A 26,476-nucleotide genomic window follows, 5' to 3' on the forward strand; every position below is an offset into this window, starting at 1 on the left:
TTCCTGTTGCAGCTAACTGTTGCCAAAACCAGACACTGTGCAATGTAAACAGTGAGCAACGTTCTGGATTAAATCTATTTGATATGACATGAAAGCCTTCAAAGCGTTTGAACAGCTTAGAGGCAATCCATCACACGAACATTTTTATGGCCTTCACCACATCTTCACAGTGTGAGTTCTTCCACCTTCTTCTTTACTCCTCACGATGCTGACTGTAGATGCTATTCTTGCCCCTTTTACAAGTGGGAACCTGAAGCAGAGGACTTGAACCTGTCTCCTCAGGAGTATCCAACATCAGCCAATGTAAATTAGGCCTTTGAAGGACTTTGAAGATCTGTATCTAAGTGTCTTGCCTAACATTGGAGAGAAACCCTGTTGGAGAGTAGGAAACTGAAGCCAGATCTCACAGTTCAGTGACAGTCTTGACTCGCTGTTCTCTAACTCTTTCTGATATTGTAGACACTTCTATTACTGGAAATAAAAAGATGCAACCATTTCCAGTTGAATTTGCTTTCATTAAAACCTAAAACCCGATTTAAAAAAAAAAAAAACCAAAAACCAAAAAACCCCTCAAACCCAGTCTTCCTACTATAATCCACAAACAAGAGAAATTAATTACAGAAGCCACTTTTACTTCCTGTGTGCAACACTAATATGAAAGCACACAGTAATTCCTTGGATCCTGTCAGAGGTCCTTTGTAGTCTCGTCTAACCTAAATCTTGAGACTGAGCTCTGGTAAGTGTATGTTCAATCAAACATTTTTATGTCTAGTGACACATAGATCCTTATTATGTTACTTGTACAAGAGATTTTTCATCTCCCACAAATATACCTACTTTATTAGTGGTTGAATGGAGTTACTACACTGCTTCCCACTACTTCAAAGGGAGGGAAATAAACTTTGATATTTCTGAGTAGGTCACATAGCAAAAGCTCAAATCCTAACTTCCACATACCTCTTAGAAGAAAGCCTACTGATTGAGCTTTCCCAGTTCCACATCATACCAGTACTACCACTCAGTTGTACCCACTAGCCTTGAATGAAATTTTTAGCATGGGATCTGTCATGTCTCATTTTAGTCACAGACAAGGCAGGCAACTAATCTAAGTTGGTTTTGTGTGTGTGCGTGTGTTATGATTAGTGGAGAGAAATCAAGACCTAATAGGAAAAAAATCACTGTAAGCTAAAATTCATCCTTCAGATACATGGAATGAAGTCCTTCCAGTGTTACGTATGAAGAAAACTTGCACTATAATCTTAGACGCTCAATTTGACTCTAAGACTACTCAAGCCTGTAATTTTTGTTAAGATTGTGTGAGAAACTCCCTTTCCTCCTCCTGAGATTGTGAGTTGAAGTCCAATGCCAAGACCAGCAGACAGGAATACAAGAGATGATTCAATCCTATCGGGGTATGGTAGAAACTGTAGACATGCAAAACTCAAATCAAAAGCAAAGTACTACTCACTTTTGTAAATGGTTTCTAGGTGAAGTATAAGAGGATAGATCACAGATGGAAAGACATAAATAGACAAACCCAGGAAATTATGAGATTATATTAGTCACCATGATTGGAAGTACTCTCAGCACAACAGTAAACTGGACTTGCCTTCACCTTCACCAATGCACCATTACAGTTGAAAACCTCATACTATTCAGTGGAACGAGAGGACTTTGGGAAGAGTTGCATTTAAAAACCTCACTCAGTACTTTCCATTATTTCCATGGATAAAACTTGACCTCCAGTTGTACTGGTTTCCATCTCCTGATAAGGCCTGCAGACACACAACAGTTTTGGTCTACATCAGTGCAGGGCTTTAGTTGGGTTTTTGGAGTGACAATTACAGGAAAAAAATTGACGATACCAACAACTGCACAACAGAGCATGGTGCAAATACACCTAAGATAGTAGCCAGGAAACCTCTATCATAGTAAGAGGCGGGATGAATACGGTACAATGTGCTGATGAAGAAACATTCAGCACAAGTACACTGCTCTCAGGAGGTAAGTTGGTTTATAGAAGGTGTTGTGTTAGGTCGCAGAATGTACCAGTTCAAAGCTAGGCTAAAGATCTTCAGTATGTTTTTGTACTTCACAATACAGACATAAGCTCTTGTTTACCTCACAAGAACTTGGCCTTAAAGCTGTGAACTCACAGTAAGTAACAAGGCATGCTGAGATGCACAGATGGAAAGTGCTATGCAGAAGTGTCAATACCTAGTGCTGTTAATGAGCAAATACCAAAAATCATTAATCAATGTATCTGAGCTGTTTAAAAGAAAATAGTTCTTTTCCCCTACATTTTTTAATTTGTTCTCTCTGTTGCTTCTGAAGACATAAATATGCAACTTCCTCCATATACATGGCAGGCATTAAACTGAATTTTCCCAAAAAGTGAAAGAACATTGCCAAACGAACAGGAAGATGCCATCTGCCTAAGAACAGCCCTAAGGTGAAGAAAGTGTTAAAGAGAAAATTTCCACCTAGTTGGCATCTGGCTGAATATATTATGCTACCCAGGCACTGTGCAGAAGGGATGCAGCTAAGCTGGTAGGGGAAGTGATTTTTGCTGTTTGAGGCTGAAATCTCCTTCCCTCTGGACAGCCCTTAATGGCACACTCATCTCAGCTGGTCTCTCTTTCATATTCACAACAAATCATGCAGCCACAGAGTCCTTTCAGCTCCAAGCTTTGATGGGCACAGAGAGTCGCAGAGCAAATGAAGTCGCGCAGTCTCCTGTGATGGGGTGGCAGCCCAAGCTCCAAGGAAGCTTGCATTCAGCTCTTCCCTCAGCATGTGATTCACCTCCTGAACTTGGATCCAGAGGTGTCCGACACACACAACAAGGCACCAGGCACTCTGGGAGGAGCCTCGTATGTTGGTGTTCAGGTGAATTGATAATAGTCTTCATGAGCATACAAAATAATTAGTTTTATATTTTCCTTTGCACATAACAAAAGAACAAGTCCTAGACACCCTTCCACTCCCATACTATGCCACCTACACTGCAGAGCTTAGGGCCAACACCTTCCACCGAACCAACCCTTGTTTCTTGCCATGAACGACTACGGGACTGATGACACTACAGAGCCACTGGCAGTAGTCAGATTGTGAAAAACAGAAGCTGTTCCACTGCTGCAGATTTTCCAAATGCATATTAGTTATTTCTGGCAGGTTAATGTGTAGAGGTGGGGGAGAAATATTTTCATAAGCAGAATTATTTTCCTAATTTTGGATGTGGTACAGCAGCTATGATGATGTGGCAGCATACTTCCATTTAGGACAGAAGCCATATTCAAAAACCTCCCACCTAGAAGAAATGTCAGTGGTGTTAATTACATTAACAGACTCCCTGATTACTGTTATTACTGCAACTCATTATGCAGTGCGTGGTAGAAATAGTAGGTCAAACATTTCCCTCTTCAGATCCACTGTATTACTTTCTAAAATGTGAACCAACCATAAAAAGTTTCAAGGCCATAAATAATTCTCTGCTGTCCTACACTGTCACATATCCAAGAATATCAAAGCTCTTTATATTAAGTAATTAAGTTTCACAATACCCTTATGATACAGATACAATTAACCCCATTATTCATATGGGAAAACTAAAACAGAGGGAGGCTGATTGCTCAAGATCAGAGCTGGGAGAAAGAGTTGAGCAATCTTAGGAATTAGGGACTAATAAATCCTGCTGGGTCCTCAAATCCTCCAGCTGTCATATGCCGCACAGGCACATTTATAACTTCAACATAACTCAGTGCTACAAACACTCGGGGGTTTTTGTTTCTGTTAAGCTCTTTTCTGAGGCTTTACTTGTGGTATTCACTGGCTTGAGCACACTGGATGTGGGGTACTGGAAATAGAGTTTGGTTACTATCCATATGCGCCACGGTTTCATTTTTGTGTTCTTTATCTGTCTAACCAAATGAAACGTCAGTTAACAGAAGGATATTCTCTACACTGCCAATAGAGTTTCTTTTGTAAAAGCAACAAATGCTGAAACAAGTTTCTCTGAACTAAATGAGTAAATTTAATGACTGTTTCTTCTAGCATAATGAGAAAGCTTTATTCTTACTCTTAAGAGATACTGTGTTTATTTCCATTTTTTTTCTAATTTACTTTCGTTGTGTTCTTTTTTCCTTTGTTTAAATATCAGATTTTGATACTAAATAAGCCTATTAATGTGCAATATCATTTCTTTAAGAAGAAAGGTCAGAAAGTAGAGTACCATTTCTCAATTACAAGCTTTTCTTCATAATACATTTTATTTTTCTCCTCAAACAACATGCACAGTATTTATAAAGTACTCTTGTGAAACAGATCTCTCAAAGTTATAGTCTGCAATACTGTAAAAAATTACAGCCCATAGTGGCTGGAGATTGACTTTATCACTTTCTGCTCTGACACAGAAAAATATAGTGAGTCAACTACTCTACTGATCTACCCACCTTACACACAGTCCTTGGAGGCATATTTAAATGGACACCGTGCAGTTTCAGGGAGTTAATGATCTTACCCGTGGAGGGGTTTGTAGTAGCAAATTTTTAATATGCATTGTGACTCCTCCCACATGTACGCAAGGGGAAGATTAAGTCACACATTATCTGCAGTAGAAGGTGAGATTTTACCACATGTCTGTAAAAGCCAAGTCTGTCATTTTGAACTTTCTTAGAGTTTCTATATAATGCATGGTATTGCACCACTTATTTTTATGCCACCAGCTATATAATTTAAAATCAAGGTGAAATCAGGAGTTTTCCTAACATTTATCCCCAATCTATTAAACCTTTAAGCGAGTGTTTATCTAATAGATCCTGCACATTTAAGCCAACAGGACTGATTTTAAGCTTCAAGTCACAAACCAGCATTTTACTACACAGAATTTTACATCAGCCACCAGAGAAAGTGTCTGCTTCTGACAGATCAGGTCACATTTAGAGGCTCCATGTAGTGTGGAGAGGTTGTTTGTTCATGAAACATGAAAGAGGACCCAAATTTACATGACCCTAGATACAGAAAAGAAGAAAAGACAAAACTAAGGGGAGGGGGGGCACATAGCTTGCACCTATTTGAACCACTTGGTTTGTTACCTGGCTTCAAGTGCTTCCTAATCGTTCATGCAGGTGCAAAGACAATGCAAATTGTTCCCTGTTCAGGATACACATTGCTTTTAATCTTCAGCAAAGGTGTGAAAGTTTTGCATGAGTTCCAAGACAAAACAGGTTTTTAAGTAAGTCTATAAACATACATGCAACATTACTTCTGTGTGTGGAAATCTGTCAGAAAGGAAGCGTTGAGTTCCAGCATTACCTGCAGGCTCTGTGGTGTCACACCAGCAGGGAATGCAAGTCTGAAGAAGGAAGAAGAAGGTTTGAATTGTTCTGCTATTCAGTAGATTATACAAACCTGAGGTCTCCTTCTCCTCAGGCCTCTACCTTCTTCCCCAGTTTGTGTAGTTCCCTTGACTTCCTAATGACTATCTCTCAAGTGTTTTTTTTGTCAGACAGAGAGAGCAAGATCAGTCCCTGTAGGCAGCAAATGGTTCAATGCTGCCATTCAAACCAGATTCCTTCTCCACGCAAACAGATGCTGGCATGCAAAGTCTAAAGCAAAACTGGGGGTTTCCCACTGGGACATACGGTCCAATGCCAGGACTGAACACATGCTGTAGCATTGCTGTAGTAGGTTGTTAGTTGACGCAGCACTCTCCAAACTAGCTGGCTACAACAAGGTCTTTTACCATCACATACCACAATACTCTTCACACCAGTCCCTCTGCTGCCTTCTCCCAGTCTCTCCTCACCCAGGGCACACATTCCCTCTTCTCTCTGCTTCTTCCTCTCTCTCTTCCTCAGCTGCCCAACATCTTAACTTAACCAGCCACAGCTGCACCTCATCTACATCAGCCAACCTGCCACCCCTGAAGCCAGCCCACAGCTGTATATTATCAATGCTAATTAATCCAGCTTCATTCCTCTACAGTTAGGCACTGCTAGATGGGCTGCCTACAGCATGTCTCAAAGATCCCACTACAGATGCGAGATGGCAAGATATGAGAGCACCTATACAATGAGGTCTTTCTTTAGGGGCAGTACACACATCATCAGTAAGAAAGCAATTTGACTCTAGGCACAGTTTTAAAACGTCGCACACATCCTGTCTGTGCAGGTTCAACATCGAAATGAAATGTAAGCACTTAAAGGGCAATCTCAATCCAGGAAAAGTGCTTATGCCTGAAGGGACCAATTTATTTACTCATTTCTTCTCACATTTAATGTTTATATAAGGCAACTGTAAGAAGAAAATTGAAATTATTGCATTCAAACCCATATTCTTTGTTCATGCTGGTCATTAAAATTCGTACTTAAAATCACAGAATCATAGGATGGTTTAGGTTGGAAGGGACCACTGAAGTTCACCTAGTTCCAACCCCCTGCCACAGGCAAGGACATCTTTCACTAGATTATGTTGCTCTAAGCCCTATCCAACAGATTCTATCTGATTTTTTTTAGCTCCTTTCAACAATAAGAACACAAAGAAGATGAAGACTAAAACTACAACAGAAAGAGACATCAAATGTTTCTGGTTACAGCAGCTAAAAAGGCAATGGGTATTCCACTTGTTTCTCCTATTAGAAAAAAAAAAGCTATTCATAGAAAGCAGGCCAATCCTTTCTGTCAAGTGGAAATGGAAGAAAAAAAAAAACCAACCAACAAACCAAATCAAAAACAACATCCCAAAATGCACCCGTCTCTTAAAAATTAGTATTTAACATCCAACTACAATGGTACGCCACAGTTCAAACACCAGTGCTGTGCTTTGTCCACAAAACGCTGGCAGTTCTGTGGTTTAGTTTCAGAGGGCATCAGACTAGCTACTGAAATGGTCCTTTCTGGACATAGAATAATCAATAAACAAATCCCCCAGAACTTTTTCCTCTCACAGTGACATCATTCTCCTACCTGGGGCATAGCTTTTCTGCTGATGGGAGACTTTAATTCACCTGATAGAAGCCAGCTATTTGGATTCTTGTTGTTTATCTTACATATTTGGAAAGTTATTAGATTTCATATATATATTTGCATCTTTGAAGCAGTACAATGATTTTACAGATAAGACAGACACAAGGACACACAGTTTGTCCTGCTGTGTTCCCTGGTTCAATCTGTAGGCCACCAGATTTTTCAGAGCAGTCCCTGTGTCAGTGTTATCTATGGGAAATTAGATCAACCAGCATTCCTTGTGAGGAATAGTAAATTAAGCAAATACTTCTGAAAGGCCCACATGTACACTTGAAAGCACATAAAATTCTGTCATTTTTCTAATTCATGGTCACATCTAATACATAATATTAAGCTTCAGAGCTACTGACAACAGAGTAATATAGCACAGAATGCTTTGCTGAACCTCAAATCCAGTTCCTGGTTCATGAAAATTCAAGCCTGGCTTCTACTTCCCAGTATGTTCTTCGTCCATCTATAAAATTTATTGTGAAAATGTAATCATAGTTTTAGTCTTACAAAATATAAATAAACTACACCACTTCCATGATTTCATTTTCAATTAATAAACCACTGTGCCATTCTGGAAGGAAAATGTGAATTCATTTTTTCACATCATATAGCTTTTTTTCCTGTTAGTGACAGAATGCAGTCCAAAGAAAAGAATAAGGAAGTTGTTCTCATAGTGGAGTCTGCAAAGGCTGCAGCTCCAGTTGGGGGGTCTGCACCATCTACCCCAGCAGTGGCCGGTGCCTTCACCCAGATGGAGCTGCTGAAGGCAGAGGCTGCAGTGTGGACCTCAGGCTGCAGGAAATGCCTAGACCATTCCCCTGGGGCTGGGCCAGGCAGCAGACCTGCCTCTAAAAGCTGTGCCCAAGTGGAAGACCTCCTGCAGCAGGTGACTGAGCTGTGGTAAGAAGTCTGCATGACATCGGGGAGGCTAAGAGGGAGGTGGAGGGCTGGCAGTCTGCAGTGGACCCACAGCCCAACAGCCAAAAATTCCCTTACTGGCATATACAGAAGGGAGTGGGGCCAATAATGCAGAAGAATGGAAGCCTGCAATGGCAAGGACCTGCAGAAGGAAGAGACTTCTCCTGAAGCCTGAGGTGCCCTTGCAGAACCATTTCACCACTCTGCAGAATGCAGAGGAAAGACCAGTCATACCAGGAGAGATGCTGGAGCTGAGTAAGGCAACCCGATCTGCTCCCCATATATCAACCAGCACAACTAAGAACAGGGGATGGGTGATAGTAGCAGGGGACTCTCTTCTGAGAGGTACAGAGGCACCCATGTGCGAGCCTGACACCCTCTCTAGAGGCTGCTGCTTACCTGGGGCTCGTATCAAGGATGTCACCCAGAGACTACCAAGCCTCACACAGTCCACTTTTATTATCCACTGCTGTTGTTTCAACTGGGCACCAGCAACACAGACAGGAGCAGTCTGAGGAGTATCAGCAAGGGTTACAGAACCCTGAGAGCAGCAGTAGGGGACTCTGGTGTGCAGGTAGTTTTTTCATCAATCCTCCTGGTCAAAGGGACTGGTGCCACAGCCAGGAGTTCAACTACTTAGACCACGGGACTCACTTTGAGAAACCTGGTCTACTGGGGGCTGATGGGGTCCCATCTAACAAAAAAGGGGAAGAGTATCTTTGGTCATAAGCTTGCCAAGCTGGTGAAGGGGGCTTTAAACTAAAGTTGCCAGGGGAGAGGAACTGCAATCCATCCCACTCCTGCCAGTTTGATGCCAGCGACAGCAATAGATGCGCAGAGCCTGCAGAGGGATCACAGGTCAGCAGGAGAGCACCTGAAGAGCAGCACAAAGGAATTCCAGCCACTTCAGCTAGGAAGTCAGCCTCACTGGGGGCACAACCTAAATGACTATGCAAACGCACATAGCATGGGCAATAAACAAGAGGAGTTAGAGATGTGTGTACACCTGCAGGGCTATGATCTTATTGGCATTGCAGAGATGGGGTGGGATGACTTCTATGACTGGAATATTGGAATGGAAGGATATAAGCTCTTTAGGAAGTACAGGCAGAGTAGACGAGGAGGGAGTGTCTCCCTCTATGTCAATGACCATCTAAAGTGCATGGCTCTCTTTCCAGGGTTGGATGAGGGGCCAACCTAGAGCTTATGGGTCAGGATATTAAAGGGAGGGCAGGGACAGGTGACATTATAGTGAGGGTCTGCTACAGGCCACCCAACCAGGAAGACCAAGTGGACAAGGTCCTCTGTAGACAGATAGCAGCAGCATCAAGTTCACAATCCTGGTCCTCATGGGGAACTTCAACCACCCCGATGTATGTTGGAGGGACAATGCAACAGGGCATAAGCAACCCAGGAGGTTCCTGGAATGAGTTGGTGATAACTTCCTTCCACAAGTGACAGAGGAGCCAAAGAAGTGAAGTGCTATGCTGGACTTTGTTCTCACCAACAAGGAGGGGCTGGTAGGGAATGTAAAGCTCAAGGGCAGCCTTGGCTGCAGTGACTATGAAATGGTGGAGTTCACGATCTTTAGGGCAGCAAGGAGAATGGACAGCAAGATCACTACCCTGGACTTCAGGACAGCAGACTTCAGCCCCTTCAGAGATCTCCTTGGTAGAGTAGCATGGGATAAAGCCTGGAAGGGAAGAGGCACCCAAGAAAGCTGGTTAAAAGCTGGATCACCGCCTCCAAGCTCAGGAGCGATGTGTCCCAACAAAAAGGAAGTCAGGCAAAAATGCCAGGAGGCCTGCACGGATGAACAAGGAGCTCCTGGACAAAATCAGACACAAAAACGAAGCCTACAGGGGGTGAAAGCAAGGACAGGTAGCCTGAGAGGAATACAGAGAAATTGTCTGAGCAGCCAGGGATCTACATTAGGAAAGCTAAAGCCCTGATGGAATTAAGTCTGTTCAGGGACATAAAGGAGAACAAGAAAAGCTTCTATAGGTACGTCAGTGATTAAAGGAAGACTAGAGAAAATGTGGGCCCTCTCCAGAAGCAAATGGCAGACCTTGTTACCTGGAATCTGGAGAAGGCTGATGTACTCAAAGACTTCTGTGCTTCAGTCTTCACTGACAAGTGCTCCAGCCACACCACCCAAGTCACAGAAGGCAAAGGCAGGTACTGGAAGAATGAAGAACCACCCACTGTAGAAGAAGATCAAGTTCAAGAATATCTAAAGAACCTGAAAGTGCACAAGTCCATGGGACCTGATGAGATGCATCCACAGGTCCTGAAGGAACTGGCTGATAAAGTTGCTAAGCCACTATCCATCATATTTGAGAAGTCATGGCAGTCTGGTGAAGTTCCAACTGACTGGAAAAGGGGAAACATAACCCCCATTTTTAAAAACAGGGGAAAAAAAGAAGACATGGGAAATTACAGGTCAGTCAGTCTCACCTCAGTGCCTGGCAAGATCATGGAGCAGATCCTCCTAGAAACTATGCCAAGGGACATAGAAAACAGAGAGGTAATTGGTCACAGGCAACATGGCTTCACTAAGGGTAAATTTGGTGGCCTTCTACGATATGGTTACAGCATTGGTGGATGAGGGAAGAGCAACTGATGTCACCTGCCTGGACTTGTGCAAAGCATTTGACACTGCTGCACATGACATCCTTGTCTCTAAACCAGAGAGACATGCATTTGACAGATGGACCACTCAGTGGATAAGGAATTGGCTAAATGGCTGCACTCAAAGACTTGCAGTCAACAGCTCAATGTCCAAGTGGAGACCAGTGATGAGTGGCATGTCTCAGAAGTCTGTACTGGGTCCAGTGTTATTCAATATTGTTGTTGGTGACATGGGCAGTGGGAATTGAGTGCAACCTCAGCAACTGGTAAACACCAATGACAACTACCTGTGTGGTGTGGTCCACACGCTGGAGGGAAGGGATGCCATCCAGAGGCACCTTGATAGGCTTGAGAGATGGGCCCGTGCAAACCTCAAGAAGTTCAACAGGGCCAAGTGCAAGATCCTGCATGTGGGTCAGGACAATACCAAGCACAAACACAGGCTGGATGGAGAATGGATTGAGAGCAGCCCTGAGGAAAAAGACTTGGGGATGCTGATGGACGAAAAGCTCATGACCCAGCGATGAAAGCTTGCAGCCCAGAAAGCCAACTGTATCCTGCACTGCATCAAGAGTGTGACCAGCAGGCCGAGAGAAAGGATTCTCCCCCTTGGCTCTGGTGAGACCCTACCTGGAGTACTGCATACAGCTCTGAGGCCCCCAACATAGGAAGGACATGGACCTGTTGAAGCAAGTCCAAGGGAGGGCCACAAAGATGATCAGAGGGCTGGAGCGCCTCCCCTATAAAGACAGGCTGAGTGAGTTGGGGTTGTTCAGCCTGGAGAAAATAAGGCTCCAGGGACTTATAACGGCCCTCCAGTACCTAAAAGGGGGCCAACAAGACAGCTAGCGAGGGATTTTTTCCAAGGGCATGCAGTGACAGGGCAAAGGAGAACACCTTTAAGCTGAAAGAGAGTAGATTTAGACTAGATATAAGGAAGAAATTCTTCACTGTGAGGGTGGTGAGGCACTGGAACAGGTTGCCCAGGGAAATTGTGGATGCCCTGTCCTTGGAAGTGTTCAAGGCCAGGTTGGATAGAATTCTGAGCAGCCTCGCCTAGTGGAAGGAGTTCCTGCCCATGGCAGAGGAGATCAATCTAGATGATCTTTAAGGTCCTTTCCAACACAAACCATTCTATAATTCTATGATTTTTTACCCTGAGAAACCATTTGGAAGCATTACGCAAAATCCTGAATCAAGCTATCATCTTTGATTATTTGCTGGGAAAGAGAAGGTGCCATTTGGTCTCTCTGCTGACTGTGTCACCTTTCCTACTTTTCATTATTACTTGCCTAATTTGCATACATACATGAAGGCACAAACTGCAATCAAAGCCTTTTTGTGCCAGGTCTTTCACAAACACAATGGAAACATCTCTCTGCAGAAGTTCCTGCAACTTCTTTTATAGTAAATGGACAGAAATAGGTGTGATTCAACTCATCTTAAAATAGGTCTGTTAAATTCTCTCTCAAATTACCTGTTAATCTCCTCTGACTATAAAGGGAGACTGGTTGATTAGCTTAGTTGAAGACACTCACAGCATAGATATCAGCAGTTAGATGATTTCTACCCCCAGTCACAGGTTCCCAGTGCTGCTTCCATCTCATAGCCATAACTCCAGTTACAGATGATTTATTGCCTGTCCTTAAAATAAAACCTAACACATCATTACAAAACAACTATTTCCTGCTAGTATAGAAAATTTGGCAAAATAAGGCTTGTTAGAAAGCTTATAAATAAATCATGTAAGATACCATCCCCAGGGAAGAAGCACTATTACCTGTAGCTGTTAAGAGTATATGCATATGTTCTAACTTATCAGTATCTACTTCTTACATAGCAACTGTAATCTATAGATCTCACGATATTTAAATCCATTTTTTTTTTTTATGATCTTCTACATCCCATAGTCATAAGGACATCCCAACAACATATAGTCTCAAGAAGCCATGACTCCCTGCAGCATGTCTGTAATGATTTGTTCAGCAGAACACTGGGACATAATCCACCATCTGTAAGTATTTATAAAGAAAGGCTTAGAAATACTTTTAGTCCCTATATATAAAAAAAAAAAGTTGCAGTTTTCTGAAATTTTAGACACTCAATTGCTATTGATTTAGACCCCAAAGTCTTTCAGCTTTGATAACTGGTGGGATCTCATATTTATTACCTTGGTTAGGTAGCAAAACCTTCAACCCAGAATGACCTGCTAAATTTGACGGTAAAATTTACGAAGGGGCTGAAGTGACCAAGAATGTAACCATGCTAAACGAGCCCATTACTGGGGAACACCTCTAACACATGGCTATAGACATGTGGCCATGCTGCATACTTTTTCATATAATCCCTCACTCCCTTCAGCGCTATGAATGCATACGAGATCTTCCCTTACCTGGTGAATCATAACTTTCAACAAAGGTGTTTATGCCCTCTCTTTGAGAAGCTGAACTATATAAAAACTGTATTAAATAGCTTTTAGAAAAACAGAAAAATGACAGCAGAGAACAGCAAACAATGCCAAGTTGGGCAGGAGCATTTATCTACTTGAGGGTAGAAAGGCTCTTCAGAGGGATCTGGACAGGCTGGATTGATGTGCTGCCAACTGCATGAAGTTCAACAGGGCTCAGTGCCGGGTCCTGCACCTGGGTCACAACAGCCCCACGCAGCGCTACAGGCTTGGGGCAGAGCGGCTGGAAAGCTGCCTGGCAGAAAAGGATCTTGGAGTGTTGGTTGACAGCCAGCTGAACATGAGCCAGCAGTGTGCCCAGGTGGCCAAGAAGGCAAACAGTATCCTGGCCTGTATCAGAGACAGTGTGGCCAGCAGGGCAGGGGCAGGGATGGTCCCCCTGTACTGGGCACTGATGAGGCCGCACCTCGAATCCTGGGTTCAGTTCTGGGCCCCTCACTCCAAGAAAGACATTGAGGTGCTGGAGCGTGTCCAGAGCAGGGCAATGAGGCTGGTGAAGGGTCTAGAGAAACTATCTGGAGAAAAGGAGACTCAGGGGAGACGTTATCATTCTCTACAACTACCTGAAAGGAGGCTGTAGTGAGGTGTCAGTCTCTTCTCCAAAGTAACAAGTGACAGGACAAGAAGAAATGGCCTCAAGTTGCCCCAGGGGAGGTTTTGATTGGATATTAGGAAAAAATTCTTCACTGAAAGTGTTGTCAAGCACTGGAACAGGCTGCCCAGGGAAGTGGTTGAGTCACCATCCCTGGAGGTATTCAAAAGATGTGTAGTTGTGGCACCTGTGGGCACGGTTTATTGGTGGATTTGGCAGCGTTAGGTTTACAGTTGGACCTGGTGATTTTAAAGGGCTTTTCCAACGGAAAAATTCTATGATTCTATGGAAACACTCAGTTGTGATCCCTGCCTATATCTTAACTAACATAAATCCAGCACAGTAGCATCTTCTGCAGAAGTTTCTAGCATTTTTAGACCTCTATTCAGCATGTCGTATTCCCTCTGATATAAGTTACCTAGAGGGAATACGAGGTTATTGCGGCCATCAGTTAAACGTGATACTGTCCCAGCTTCACAATGAATTCAAGAGATGCGGGACAAACTTTCAGTTTTATCTCTTATATCTGTAGAAAGAAAATATACATGTTATTCTGTCTTAGCACTAACTGTGTAACACCCTTTCAAGTACTTGGAGCTCACAGGAATGTGTAGCTCCGATGGACTGCTAAGGCAAATCCGTTCTGCTTTTGGCTCTGATGACAGACTTGAAGGAGCTTTGCTGGTAAAACAGGGCTGCCTCCTGCATAGCTTTCCAGGCACATTTTGGTGTTTTTTCCTCCTGTGATGTATATAAAAATTGTTGCATGCTAGTTCGTACCAGCTGATTGTCAAGATTTTCATAATTTGTCACAAACTATCCATTCTTTAATGCAGCACTCACTGAACAGGGAATACTAGATCTTATTGAAGATAGTAAGCTGGGATAAGTTATTTAGTTAGACCATTTTGACACAGCAGTTTGAGATGTACCTTTCTCCTGAAACTTTAGTGTTTCAGGCGAGGGGGAGGGGGGAGACAGTACAAATAACCAGTGACTTTTGAAACTTTAGGCTTTAAAGGCAACAAACCACTGCTGAATCTGCCACATTCATCTGCACGGACTGCATATCTGCTTTTTAGAAGGCTTGAAAGTCAACTGCTGAAGCTTGAAAATACACATTCTTCAGCAGAGCAATACTCGTGCAGACCACCCATTTTTACTATTGAGCTAAAATAAACCTACTTTAAGATGTGCAAAACCCAACATTTTCGAGGCACAAACCCTTTCAATGCATCATCTTTTTCTTATTTAAATACTTGAAGAAACTTGGTTTAGTTTTGAAATGTTATGTTTAGCATATTTATATTTGGAATAAATGCAGATTTTACATTTAGGATAATTTCTGAAGGAGACACTATTATTTTTAAATTGCTTGATCAAAAAGTTCAGAATGTTTTCTTCCTCAACATGACTTTTGATTAAAGCTGCACATTTCTGAGATGAATCCTTTATCTTAACCATGCCTTTTGACATTTTGAATTCACCTCATGGAAAGAATTACATAAAACTGCCTCTCTACCCATACGTAGATTCAGTGTTGATAAAAGGCAAGATGTCCTATTAATTTCCTTGTATGAAATATCCTAATATAAACGCAGTCTCTTAGTGCTGTATTGCTCTATAAACTAAAGTTCATTTCTCAGACATGCTGAAATGTGAGATGATAGAATAGCTGACCCACTTAGAATTAGCAAAAAGTTTTCTCTTTGCTTCCTTAAATACTTGATGTTTTGTTAAAACAAATAGAATCTATGCTTTTTGTAATGTTTATTTCTGTTTCTAAACCCTGCCAGTTCTCTAAGAGTGCTGTTCAGTTAAAAAATTTGCATCTGAAAATAATTCTATGCTTCAGAAATTTAGGTGACAAAATATTAATTTGTTGTGTCACCTGTGTAGCTGACACTTGATATATTTATTCCAAATATTAATTCAGATGATAAAATTCCCTGATTAAAGTACGAGACATCATGATAGAACCACCACATCGTTTTTCATCAGTGCAGAGCAGGAGGAAATAGTTGTCTGGATGCAATTTACATACCGAGTTAGTGTAAATCTCTATTCGATGTTTAGAGCAGTGGTGGATTTTAAAGGACTTGGAAGTTTGAACCTTACATTAGACTGAAGGCAGCAAGGACCACTGTGTGGAGAAATCAGAGACATGTAAGTAAACCTGGAAGAGAAGGGAGCTCTGTGAAGGTTCAAATCACACCAGGGTGGGAGGTCTGAAAAACCTGCATGATCTATTTAACCACAGAGCTGAAGTTCATTCTTGGCCTCAAGCAGCAGAAATACTGTGCTGGCTCTTTGCATCTGAACAACTGGATTCTGCTTTGCTGAGGCCTTCAGGTGGCCACTGAAGATGAAGTTTTGTGTCTCAGACTCACTGCCTAGGTGAAGAGACTTGTGGCATGTGTTGGTGCTTACAGGCCCTTCTTAGTTTTGGCTTTCTCCACTGGCCAGGTCTCAGTACTGGGCTGGGATGCTGTTCAACACCTCCAAGACTGTGGCCTACCCCACCGCCATCTGTGTGAGCTGCCCCAGCTTCTGCAGGGGAGAAGGGAAGGTGTGCTGCATAGTTCAGGGTCTGCAATGGAAGATCTCCCAGTTGCAAATAAGTCTTCAGCTTCCATCCTTTGAGCCATTTATGAAAGGCCTTGACTGGATAAGGATTGAGATGTGCCCCCAGAAGCAGCATGTCAGTCAGAGATATCTCTGGTTTACTCCTTTTCATCTCTGTTTCTTTCTTCTTTTTTTCTTGGAATATCACAGAATTAGTTCTGTTTAGATTGTGGATTAACAATTCTTAAATTGTCTAACCATTTCTTTTGATCTCACAGCTAATGAGGTTTTCTAAGATAACTCATCTCCAAAATAACTTCTCTAACAGTAAGGTCCCCTCAAGATATAATTTGTGTCTGTCAAGTATGCTTTATTCTATATATAAAATACATATTTGCTTTCAGATTACTTTAATAAGCTTTGAAAACTAAACCATGTGTTTGCTAAAGCATGACTCTCCCCCCTTTTCTCATGCTTCAAAAGCAGTAAGCTTATCTTCACTTAATGGAGGCAGAAATTACTTTTCAAAAAGTTATTAAAACTAATGACTGCAATTTCGTACTGTTCCACAAGTCATGGTGCTGTTTCTTCTTGCTCTAATGAGCAACTAACTGCAAATGCTTGTTTTGACTTGCATTAAGAAACCATTTACAAGAAAAGGTTTTTCTTTTCATAATCAAAGTAGAATTCTTTTACCGGGAACTTACTTGAGATATGCAAACATTAATAAAGATATTAGGATCACTAATTGTTTATTAAAAACAAGCACAAACAGTTAAGGAATATATCAGACACATAATTAACCCTTCAGATTAGGTCTTAGGTGCAAAGTAGTCACAGTTCAATGTTTAATTTATAGGAAAAGGCATTCAGTGTGGGTGATCATGAACTTGTATAGCACAATACAAACACGGGTTACAGCAACATTCTTCATTTTCTGATACTCCTACTTTCATTTTTGCACATCGCAATTTAAATCATGCTAACTTTTTCTTGTCACCTAATGTCAGATATTCCATTTTATGAAAAAAACATTGAACTGTGTACATGAAACACCTCTAATCACCAACCAAAAGAGTTAATGTGTAATGGCAGTCACAGCTACTTTTTCTTGACTTCTCTGGAACAAACATTGCACCTTACCTCCCCTGCCTTATATGAGATAGATGAAGAACGAACTGCATTCCTTGGCTGCCTGGCTTTCTGCACTTTTAGACAATAACCCAATTTAATTGACTAAAATTAGATGGAACACTGCTACAAACTAATACAGATTAGCCTGGCAGGCAATAACCTCTCTTAAATACTTTGTATTACTTGCAAGTAGATTTTTCAGGCCAGGTTTTCAAAAATATTTGTCTATTTGAAAAGTTTTGAAAATTGTTAATGTGATATATGGATGGGAGAAACAAAGGAAATCTGGACACAAATCAAAGTCCTAAGTAATTTCTTCAGTTATATGCCATGCAAAATAATTTTTTTCTTAATGTTCACTCACCAAAACAATCTCCTTGGCCTGTACGGTAAACAGCTAGGCAAGCTGATAAGCAAGCAGCTATCCATGGCTGCAGTACATGAGAATGAGGCATGGCCTCTAAAAACAGAACTTAGAAAAAAAACCTGACTGCAGCTGTCACTAATAAAGAATAATTGTCTCTCAAAACAGTAATGCATGTAAGTGGTATGTAGACTACTGCAAAAAACCACAGAGGAAATTAAAATTTATACTTTTCCTGAGATTTCGCTAAGTCTTCAACAATGTAATTCATCATCATATACTTCCTAAAGCTGCTAATATTTAAGTAAACCTCATCTACACTGTTCTGGTTTCCATCATTCTCCACTCTTTCAGGTGGTGCAGGAAATCAAAATAAAACAGCTAATCCCAACTGTTTCTGACCAGCATTATTTCTCCTAGTGTTTTGACCAATGATCATTGTGTGCTTATGGGTAAACTTGAAAGTAAACATGTTTTAAAGATATATTTTTAAGATAAGCGCCTGCAGTCTTTCATCTTGTATCTGTAGCCTGGAAATCAATGAATGGCTGTGTATTCATAATTTCTATGAATCGCTGTCCCTAAATTTATACAGTAGCCTAAAAACTTATGGAAGACAGTGGATCATAAACTAGCTCAGCCAAGGAGCTTAATTATACAAATGTGCTACTGTGAGATGGCATATTCATTTTGCCCATTCCTGTAGCTGTTCGTGACTGAGTCATGCAGATTCAGCCCACTGTATGCTGCAGGTAGACACCACATGGTGACTTTAACAAGCCAGGCTGCTGAAGAGCACCAGAGGCAAAAGCTGGATAAATCCACTCAGAAAGGCATTTCTAGAGTTTAGCTTTAAGATATGTCTGCATTAGGTCAGCCCTGCAGAACTGATGCTGAGACCAATGAAGTAGGTGTTGTTATGAGCTGCACAAGAGCAAGCAGAGAGGAAAATTTGTTCATTATAAGCCAAAAGCATGCTGCATCAGTTATGGTATCTATTCAAAGACAGGAACCTAATTTCATGGGGGTTGAAAACCTGCATGGCAGCAGCTGAAGACAGTGCACAACAAGCTTTGTTCTCTCTCCTTTTCACTGCTGAAAAAGTCACCAGTCACTTGTCTTTAAGGAAATCCACCTTGCTAAATATGCTTAGGAGTACGAATGAAATGTACATATTTTTTTAATGAATATATATCTATATGTGCCTATGTATATATGCTACATGGTTTATTTATGTTCATACAGCCTGACTCAGTAGAAGCTAATATGCAGCCTTGATGACCTAAGCGACCAAACCACAGTGGCTACAGGGCTCCCCTTTGCTTCAGCTGGGGCACACAGCCCATTCCCTTCCCACAATGTAGACAGGATGCTGCCAACATGCAGAACATACAGTAAGTGGTCAAAGATTCCTATATAATCTGTTGGCCCTGCACCATGGATGGAGTTCTTGCTGTTCAGATTTGGTTGGCAAACACCAAGGGAATGCCTGATACAGGCTTCAGCTTCCTCTCTGCTGAATTCTTGAAAACTACTTCTTTTTTTGGGGCTCTGTTGCTGCAAACATCTAGTGGGAAGCAAACATCTAGTGGGAAGCAAACTTGTAGTGGGAAGCAAACATCGCTAATGCTGTCAGTTCCCATGGTTTTATTGTAAATCCTGTAAAATTTAATAAAAAGGCCACATGCACTGGAAGATAAATGCTACCTCTTATATATTTTATTACTGAATATCACAGATTTTACTTTATAAATTTACATAATGGTTTTCAAAATATATTCTCAGTTCTCATAAGATCCTACAAACCTGATAAGGAAAAGATTAAAAATACTTCCTTTACACCACACTCATGAACTGCACCTATTTTGTATTTGTTCCTATTGATGAGGTAGGAGTTTATTCACTATTTTATAACACCCTTGTTTTGTTGTAATACTGCTTTAATAGGGGTGTCTTATTAAAACATGTACAGCAATTTAATTAGTCCTATCCCAGCCATCCCCTTACTGAGAGTGATCAGTGGCATAAGAACAAAAAGAACATTATGGCCTGTTTGCCTTTAAGGTCAGTCCCATTAAACGATGCTGTCTTGCAGACCTATGAAATCAATTAAGAAGTACTTGCGAAGATAGCCAAGGAAAAGCTGTTTAAAGCCTTAACAATTTAAATACCCCCTGTCTTGATGTTAGCCCTATAAAGCTATTAGACTCCAGTCTGGATTGCATTAGCACTATGAAAGTCAGCTGCTAATCCTGTAACCACACTGCCTGCCTATCTCCTGCCCATGCTTTTACAGGAATTGTTTCTAGCACAGGTGAAAGAAGATGGGACACTGAAGATGTATCAGGCAGAAGAACATACTAATCTGAATAAAAAGTACAGAAAATAGTTGAGCTTCTTCCTTAAATAATATAGACATCCCTGGTTCAATGCAGAATAGGAGTAATTTGGATTTTTTATTTTTTGTTGAGGGGTTTTTGCCCCTAGAAAGTAAAATTTTAGCTGTCTTCATACTGAGAGCATTTCATTAGTGCAGGACTACTTATGCCAGAAACTACTGCAATTTGAGGACATTCCCAGAGAGCAAAGGAACTCCAGGGGATTCTGGATATGCTAAGGGCTAAGTACACTGGAACAGGATGAAAAATAATATTTTTTTTCTTATTTGGAGATTTTTCACACTAAGAGGTTTTCCAAACCTGGACAACATTTATTTATTCATTTATTTCCCAAAGAAATTTATTTATTCAGGTACTGAGCTTGGGAACTATTTTTCAAGCCATTTCTTCATATTTTTTTATAGCTCTTTGCATTTTATACAAATATAATTTGCCTAATAATTTTGTATTGCCAATTGAACCAGACTTCCAAATTGGAAAATACATTTTTACTTAAATAAAAGATAACCTTTAATCCATGAAAGAATGTTAATCTCAAGAATTGTCAAATGTAAAAAGCAAAACTACCAAAATGTGATATCCAAGTTCAGGAACTCATTAATCAGGCACTCGCATTTTTAATTCCTTCATGCACAATATTAAGTCAAAAGGACGCTGTAAGTTATTCTCTAAAAGCTATTGTTAACATTGTGTATTGGCTTTGCATGGCAAGGTTTTAGTAGCGGGGGGGGCTACAAGGGTGCCTTCCATGAGAATCTGCTAGAAGCTTCCCCTGTGTCTAATACAGCCAATGTCAGTCGGCTCCAAGGCTGACCAGCTGCTGGCCAAGGCCAAGACCAGTAGTGATGGTGGCAGCACCTCTGCAATAACGTATTTAAGAAGGTATGAAAAAACCTTTGCAGCAGCAACTGCAAGCAAAGAGACAATGAGAATATGTGAGAGCAACAACTCTGTAGATGCCAAGAAGAAGGATGGTAATGTGGTGCTCCAGGTGCTGGAGCCCATGGTGAGGCAGGCTGTCCCTCTACAGCCCATGGAGGTCCATGGTGGAGCAGATATCCCCCTACAGCCCATGGAGGTCCATGGTGGAGCAGATATCCACCTGCAGCCCATGGAGAACCCCACCCCAGAGCAGGTGGATGCCCGAAGGAGGATGTGACCCCATGGGAATCTCACACTGGAGCAGGCTCCTGGCAGGACCTGTGGTCCCGTGGGGAGAGGAGCCCAGGCTGGAGCAGGTTTGCTGGCAGGGCTTGTGCCGCCACAAGGGACCCATGCTGAAGCCAGCTGTGCCTGAAGGACTGCACCCCATGGAAGGGACCCACACTGGAACAGTTAGTGAAGAACTGTAGCCCCTGGGATGCTTCTTATGTTGGAGAAGTTCATGGAGGACTTTGTCTCCTGGGGGAGGGACACCACGCTGGAGCAGGGGAAGTGTGAGAAGGAAGGAGAAACAGAGACATGTGATGAACTGACCACAATCCCCATTCCCTGTTCCCCTGCACCACTTGGAGGGAGGAGGTAGAGAAGTCAGGAGTTAAATTGAGCCTGGGAAAAAGGCGGGGGTGGGGGGGGTGTAAGTCTTTTAAGATCTAGTTTTTATTATCTCATTATCCTAATCTGATTTTGATTAGTAATAAATTACATTAATTTTCCAAAGTCAAGTCTGTTTTGCCCATGGTGGTAACTGGTCAGTGATCTCTCCCCGTCCTTATCTTGACCATAAGCCTTTTGTGACATTTTCTCTCCCCTGTCCTGCTGAGGAGAGTGCTAGAGAGGTTTTGGTGGGCACTTGGCATCCAGCTAGCATCAACCCACTACATACTGAAACAAATTTCATCCAGATATTACTTAGAATAGTAAATCAACTCTTTCCATTGTCAGCAAGGAAAGCCACATACAAGACAGATTGCTCGCAGATAGGATGGTAAGAATTTCCTCTGCTCTTCTGACAGACACAAGCAGCAAAATCCTAGTCCAATTTAGTGCAAACCCATACCAGAACAGAGAGCTGAGCAGCCACTAACCATTAGGAAAATCCAGGTTTGGATCCAAATCCAGGCTCACCACTTCCTCCTCCTACATGCTGTCCCACTTCCAGTCATGTCACCTCTCTAGGACCTGCTTACCTGTCTGTCCTGCAATTGTAGCAAAGAGCCTGTGGGGAATCCTGGATGGGATCTTTAGTCCAGCTCTTATCTGGTAATACCTGGAGAGCAAGAATTAAAAACGACATGCTGTTAGATAGGTTGATCAAACATAAAATTCTGTGAGAACCCATCCTGGGCATCTGCACTCAAACAGAACTGCCCAAGAGAACAAGCATGCCCAGAAATACTAAGTCTTCTCTTCTATTTTTTTGTTTTACCTAAAGTGGGTTTATACCGATTTTAATCAGGCCCCCTCCTATTTTACAGCAGGCAGAGTGGGCACAATGGCCTGGTGTATGACTAATGAGGAAAGATTGTGAAAAGCTCTTGGCTTCTTGTAGGGAAAAGAGACATAAAGAAATACCTACAATAAAAGACAGTGAGATCAGACAAGGAGTGACAAATTTAATACAAAACAAGGACAGAGGAAACTTCAGTGAAAAGACAACAAATGTGCTAAACTCACATCGAGGAAAATTCAATTTATACATGGTGATTATCATTCTGCTGACCCATATTGAGGCTACCAGATCATGAAAACATTACCATTAAACATAACTAAACCAGCTGTATTCTAGTGATTTGCTATTCCACAGGTGATCACTGTTAGATGAAGAAAGAAAAAGAAGACATCAGCAATTTCACCGGTTAAAGTATCACATGGTGCAGGTTACTTTCTAAAGTTTGCAAATATGAGCTCAGTCCAAGCAGAGAAAAACCCTCATCCCAGTCTTCCTTCGTCACCACTTTCACGAACAAAGAATAAGAGGCAGTGTACAGTACCTAACCCACTACATTGTAGCTCAGCAATACCTCCACCTGTTTGCAGATCTCCCACTAACCTGCTGTAACAGCATGTTCATGTCAATCCCACTTTCTCTGCATTTTCCCTCCTAAACCTTTTGTTTCTTTCTTTAAAAATTCTGTGTATTGCACAAGCACTTGCAGATATTTTTAGCCTGATTTCTACCTAAGCTTCTAAATACAAAAATAAAAGTTAAATTAGAACTGTAAAGGTCTACCCAACACCAAAAGATGCTCTGACACTTAGCAGATTTATTTCCTCAGAAGAGTATAACCATATGTGGAAATGAACAGTTAAAGCAACTTGTTTTCTGTGTACTGCTGTATAAACAACAGCTCATACAGGTTACACTTACCAATAAAATCTTTGCTGGGGGTGTAACATGGATAAACCAGATCTGTTGCTGCTAAGTTAAAAGCTGAAGAAAGGGGTTTGATGGGGAGAAAAAAACAACTTCAGAGGCTGAAGTTCACATTACCCTACCTACTCCAACTGGCAGATCCTTGCCAACTTGGATATAACACTAGCACAACCTTTGACATTTTTAGATATCTCTTTTAGGCAAGAATGTGGGTATGAAAACTCTCCATTTACATGTTAGTTTTCAGAAAAGAAGATGAAAGAAGCTCAGATTCTAAATACACACAGTATATCTAGTCAAAAACAATAGCAACTGAATCTAAACTGCCTGATCTTTCTCTCCCTTATGCTGCCCTTGCACTCTGGTAGGAGTTTTTAATTAATGCTATTGCTCCTGAATTCTTCCAGAACCGGTGCAAGAATTATGCTTAAGGCCCTTAGTATGTTCATTACGGTTATATGCAACCCAATATTTTAACTGGCAAAAATACCCTAATTGGACTACCCATACAATCTAACCACTTCTAAATAACAGCAACATGGTATTAAAGAAGGATTGCCACAGTAGTGTAACAGGACACTCCTTGGAATGCAGATATTAATGTTTTACTCTGTGTCTCTTCCACTAGACTTACTTCTAAAAATAACATCCTATAACTGTCTGGTTACCTCTTTTAGATTTTGGTGCTTAACTGGTGGGTTATCCTTGGCTAAAGGTCAAATTGACATCCACATGCTCTCTCACTCCCTCTCATCAACAGGACAGCAGGAGAAAACAACATAAAACCCAGAATGATATAAAGACAGGGAGATCACTTACCAGTTACTGTCATAGGCAAAACAGACTTAACTTGGTGGATATTAATTTGATTTATTTACTACCAGGTAGTAAGAAACAAAACCAAACATTAAAACATCTCCCACTACCCCACCCCTTTCTTCCCAGGCTCAGCTTCACTTGCTGACTTGTCTCCTTCCAAGCAGCTCAGAGGGATGGGAGTTACAGTACATTACAGCCCCTTTCTGCCACTCTGTCCTCATCACACATTCCCTGCTCCAATGTGTACCCTTCCACAGGCTGCCGTTTCTTCAGGAAATATCTAACTGGCTAACTACTGACACACTGTGATAATGTCTGTCTTCCCTCATCATGTGCTTCATGTTCAGAAGCATCTCAAGGAGCCCTGAATACTGTCATTAGGAAACTAATTTCCAGTGGCATGGCTGGCGCTCCAGATTAAGTCACGTAAAACTAGGGAGGCTATACATAGGTGCCTAAGGTGCCAGTTTCAAGGACCATGTAGTCGAAACTCTCAGTAGACTTAGAGACATTCAACTCCTAAAAGAGGATGCTGGACAGACCTTGGCTTCACTCATTCCCCAGACCAGAACTGCCGATTACAATAGAACCTTGGACATCCAAACTACATGAAGATCCCCCAATACTGGTGACTTCATAACAAGGTTATTTCCACCCATCGTTATTTCCTTTGCAAAATGGACTAGGTGTAATGACATAAAGGAGCTAGGTCTTCATCTTGTTCTAACCTTTCCCTGTTCATCTCCTTAATTTGGGCAAATATATTTGAACGTCAGAGAAACTGTAGAAGTCGTAAATAGACATCTTCCTGTGTACTCACCAAGTTTAATGGCTCAAAACAAAAAATGCACAGGAAAGTCATAGAAACCTAAGGAACTCTCAGATTAAGGTTAAAGGTCCAGATGTAAAGAGAATCTGGAGACTAGTAAGATCTGCAATATTAAGGAATGCAGCCAAAAATGCCACTTAGATCTTTTAAGCAATTGAACGTGTATTCATTCTTAATAAAAAGAATGACACTAATCAGTTAATAATAAACAATTTAATGCAGATTGTTTAGCACTTGATGCCAAAAGGTCTGGCCTTGATAATGCAATGGCATAAAATAACTCTGGTATACACCATCATGAAATTAGATACATTCCTCCTAAAGAAAGACTTTAGAGAGTGGTCCTATGCCCAGAAGAAACAAGAGGCTTCTGAATATCCTGTTGTTTCAATATCTGTGCAATTATGCGTATGTGTGCATTTCACTGCCTTGCCCCTCAAGGTACTGACACTGTTGCTCAAATAGATTAATGGCAGAGAAGGACACTGATGTAGAGGACTTCAGATTGAAGTCCCCCAACACCCCGGTGACGTTCATGGAAATTAACACACAGGGCAGTGAAAGTGTCAATGGCTCAAACCCAAAGATTAAATTAAAAATTAAATAAAAATAGAAATGCTCACAATTTTTTAGTTTATTCCTTTTAAAATTGAATAGCTTCCCTGAGAATCTTTGAGAACAAGTCATTTTTCAATGAAAGTTTCAGGGAAAATGTCAACTGCTCCAAAGAAGGTTATCAGTATCACAAGCAGAATATGAGCAAAGAACAGCTTCACATTGGGTGGCCAGAAAAAGATAAAGACATCCTCATTTGAGTTTCACCAGAACTTTTGTTGTCCTGTTAAAATAAAAAACCTGCACACAGGAAACCGAATAAAACCCATTACCTGGTTTGCTGGTGGGTTGGGTTTTTTTCCTATTTTTAAGCCACATATCAATAAGTAAGTCATAAGACATTTTAAGACAGGCAAATATTATCCATACCTCCTCAGAGCTTCCTCTGAGTCTTTGCAGGCAGGGAGAAATTGCCAAACAGTGACTTTGTGCCTAAGCAAAAGCATAAAAATTAATTTACTTGCTCCCACACCGTGAAGTTGAATGTTACTTCATAATAGTTTGTGCATTATGAGGAGGGTTTACCTGATTAAAATACAGGACACTGCAAGACACAGAGTCCCACATTTTCTTCAGCAGCAAACACAGATAAATAGCTTTGCTTCCCCAACCCACTGCCCTACACACCTCTTGGTTGTGCCTGTATAAATTATAGTGAGACCAATATGTAAAACAGAACCATATTAATGTGAGTGCAAATAACAAAAACTCCACTCTTTTTGTCAGTACCTCTATGGAAATCCACACTGTTGTATAACTGAATACTATGCTCAGTCCCTGCTAACAGGATGGTAGATGGAAAATGGTTTTG

The 26,476-nt window shown here is 41.3% G+C and overlaps 1 protein-coding gene across 1 annotated transcript in view; it reads right to left on the reverse strand.

Annotated features, from left to right (window-relative positions):
* Positions 1-26,476, reverse strand: part of FAM135B (family with sequence similarity 135 member B) — a 231,047-nt gene that overhangs the window by 108,938 nt on the left and 95,633 nt on the right. Inside the window, exon 4 of the mRNA XM_056333129.1 lies at positions 22,216-22,295. Within this exon, the coding sequence (XP_056189104.1) occupies positions 22,216-22,295 (80 nt within the window). The remainder of the gene's footprint in view (positions 1-22,215; positions 22,296-26,476) is intronic.

The sequence above is a fragment of the Falco biarmicus genome, chromosome 3, assembly GCF_023638135.1.
Source record: "Falco biarmicus isolate bFalBia1 chromosome 3, bFalBia1.pri, whole genome shotgun sequence".
Taxonomy (NCBI): Eukaryota; Metazoa; Chordata; class Aves; order Falconiformes; family Falconidae; genus Falco; species Falco biarmicus.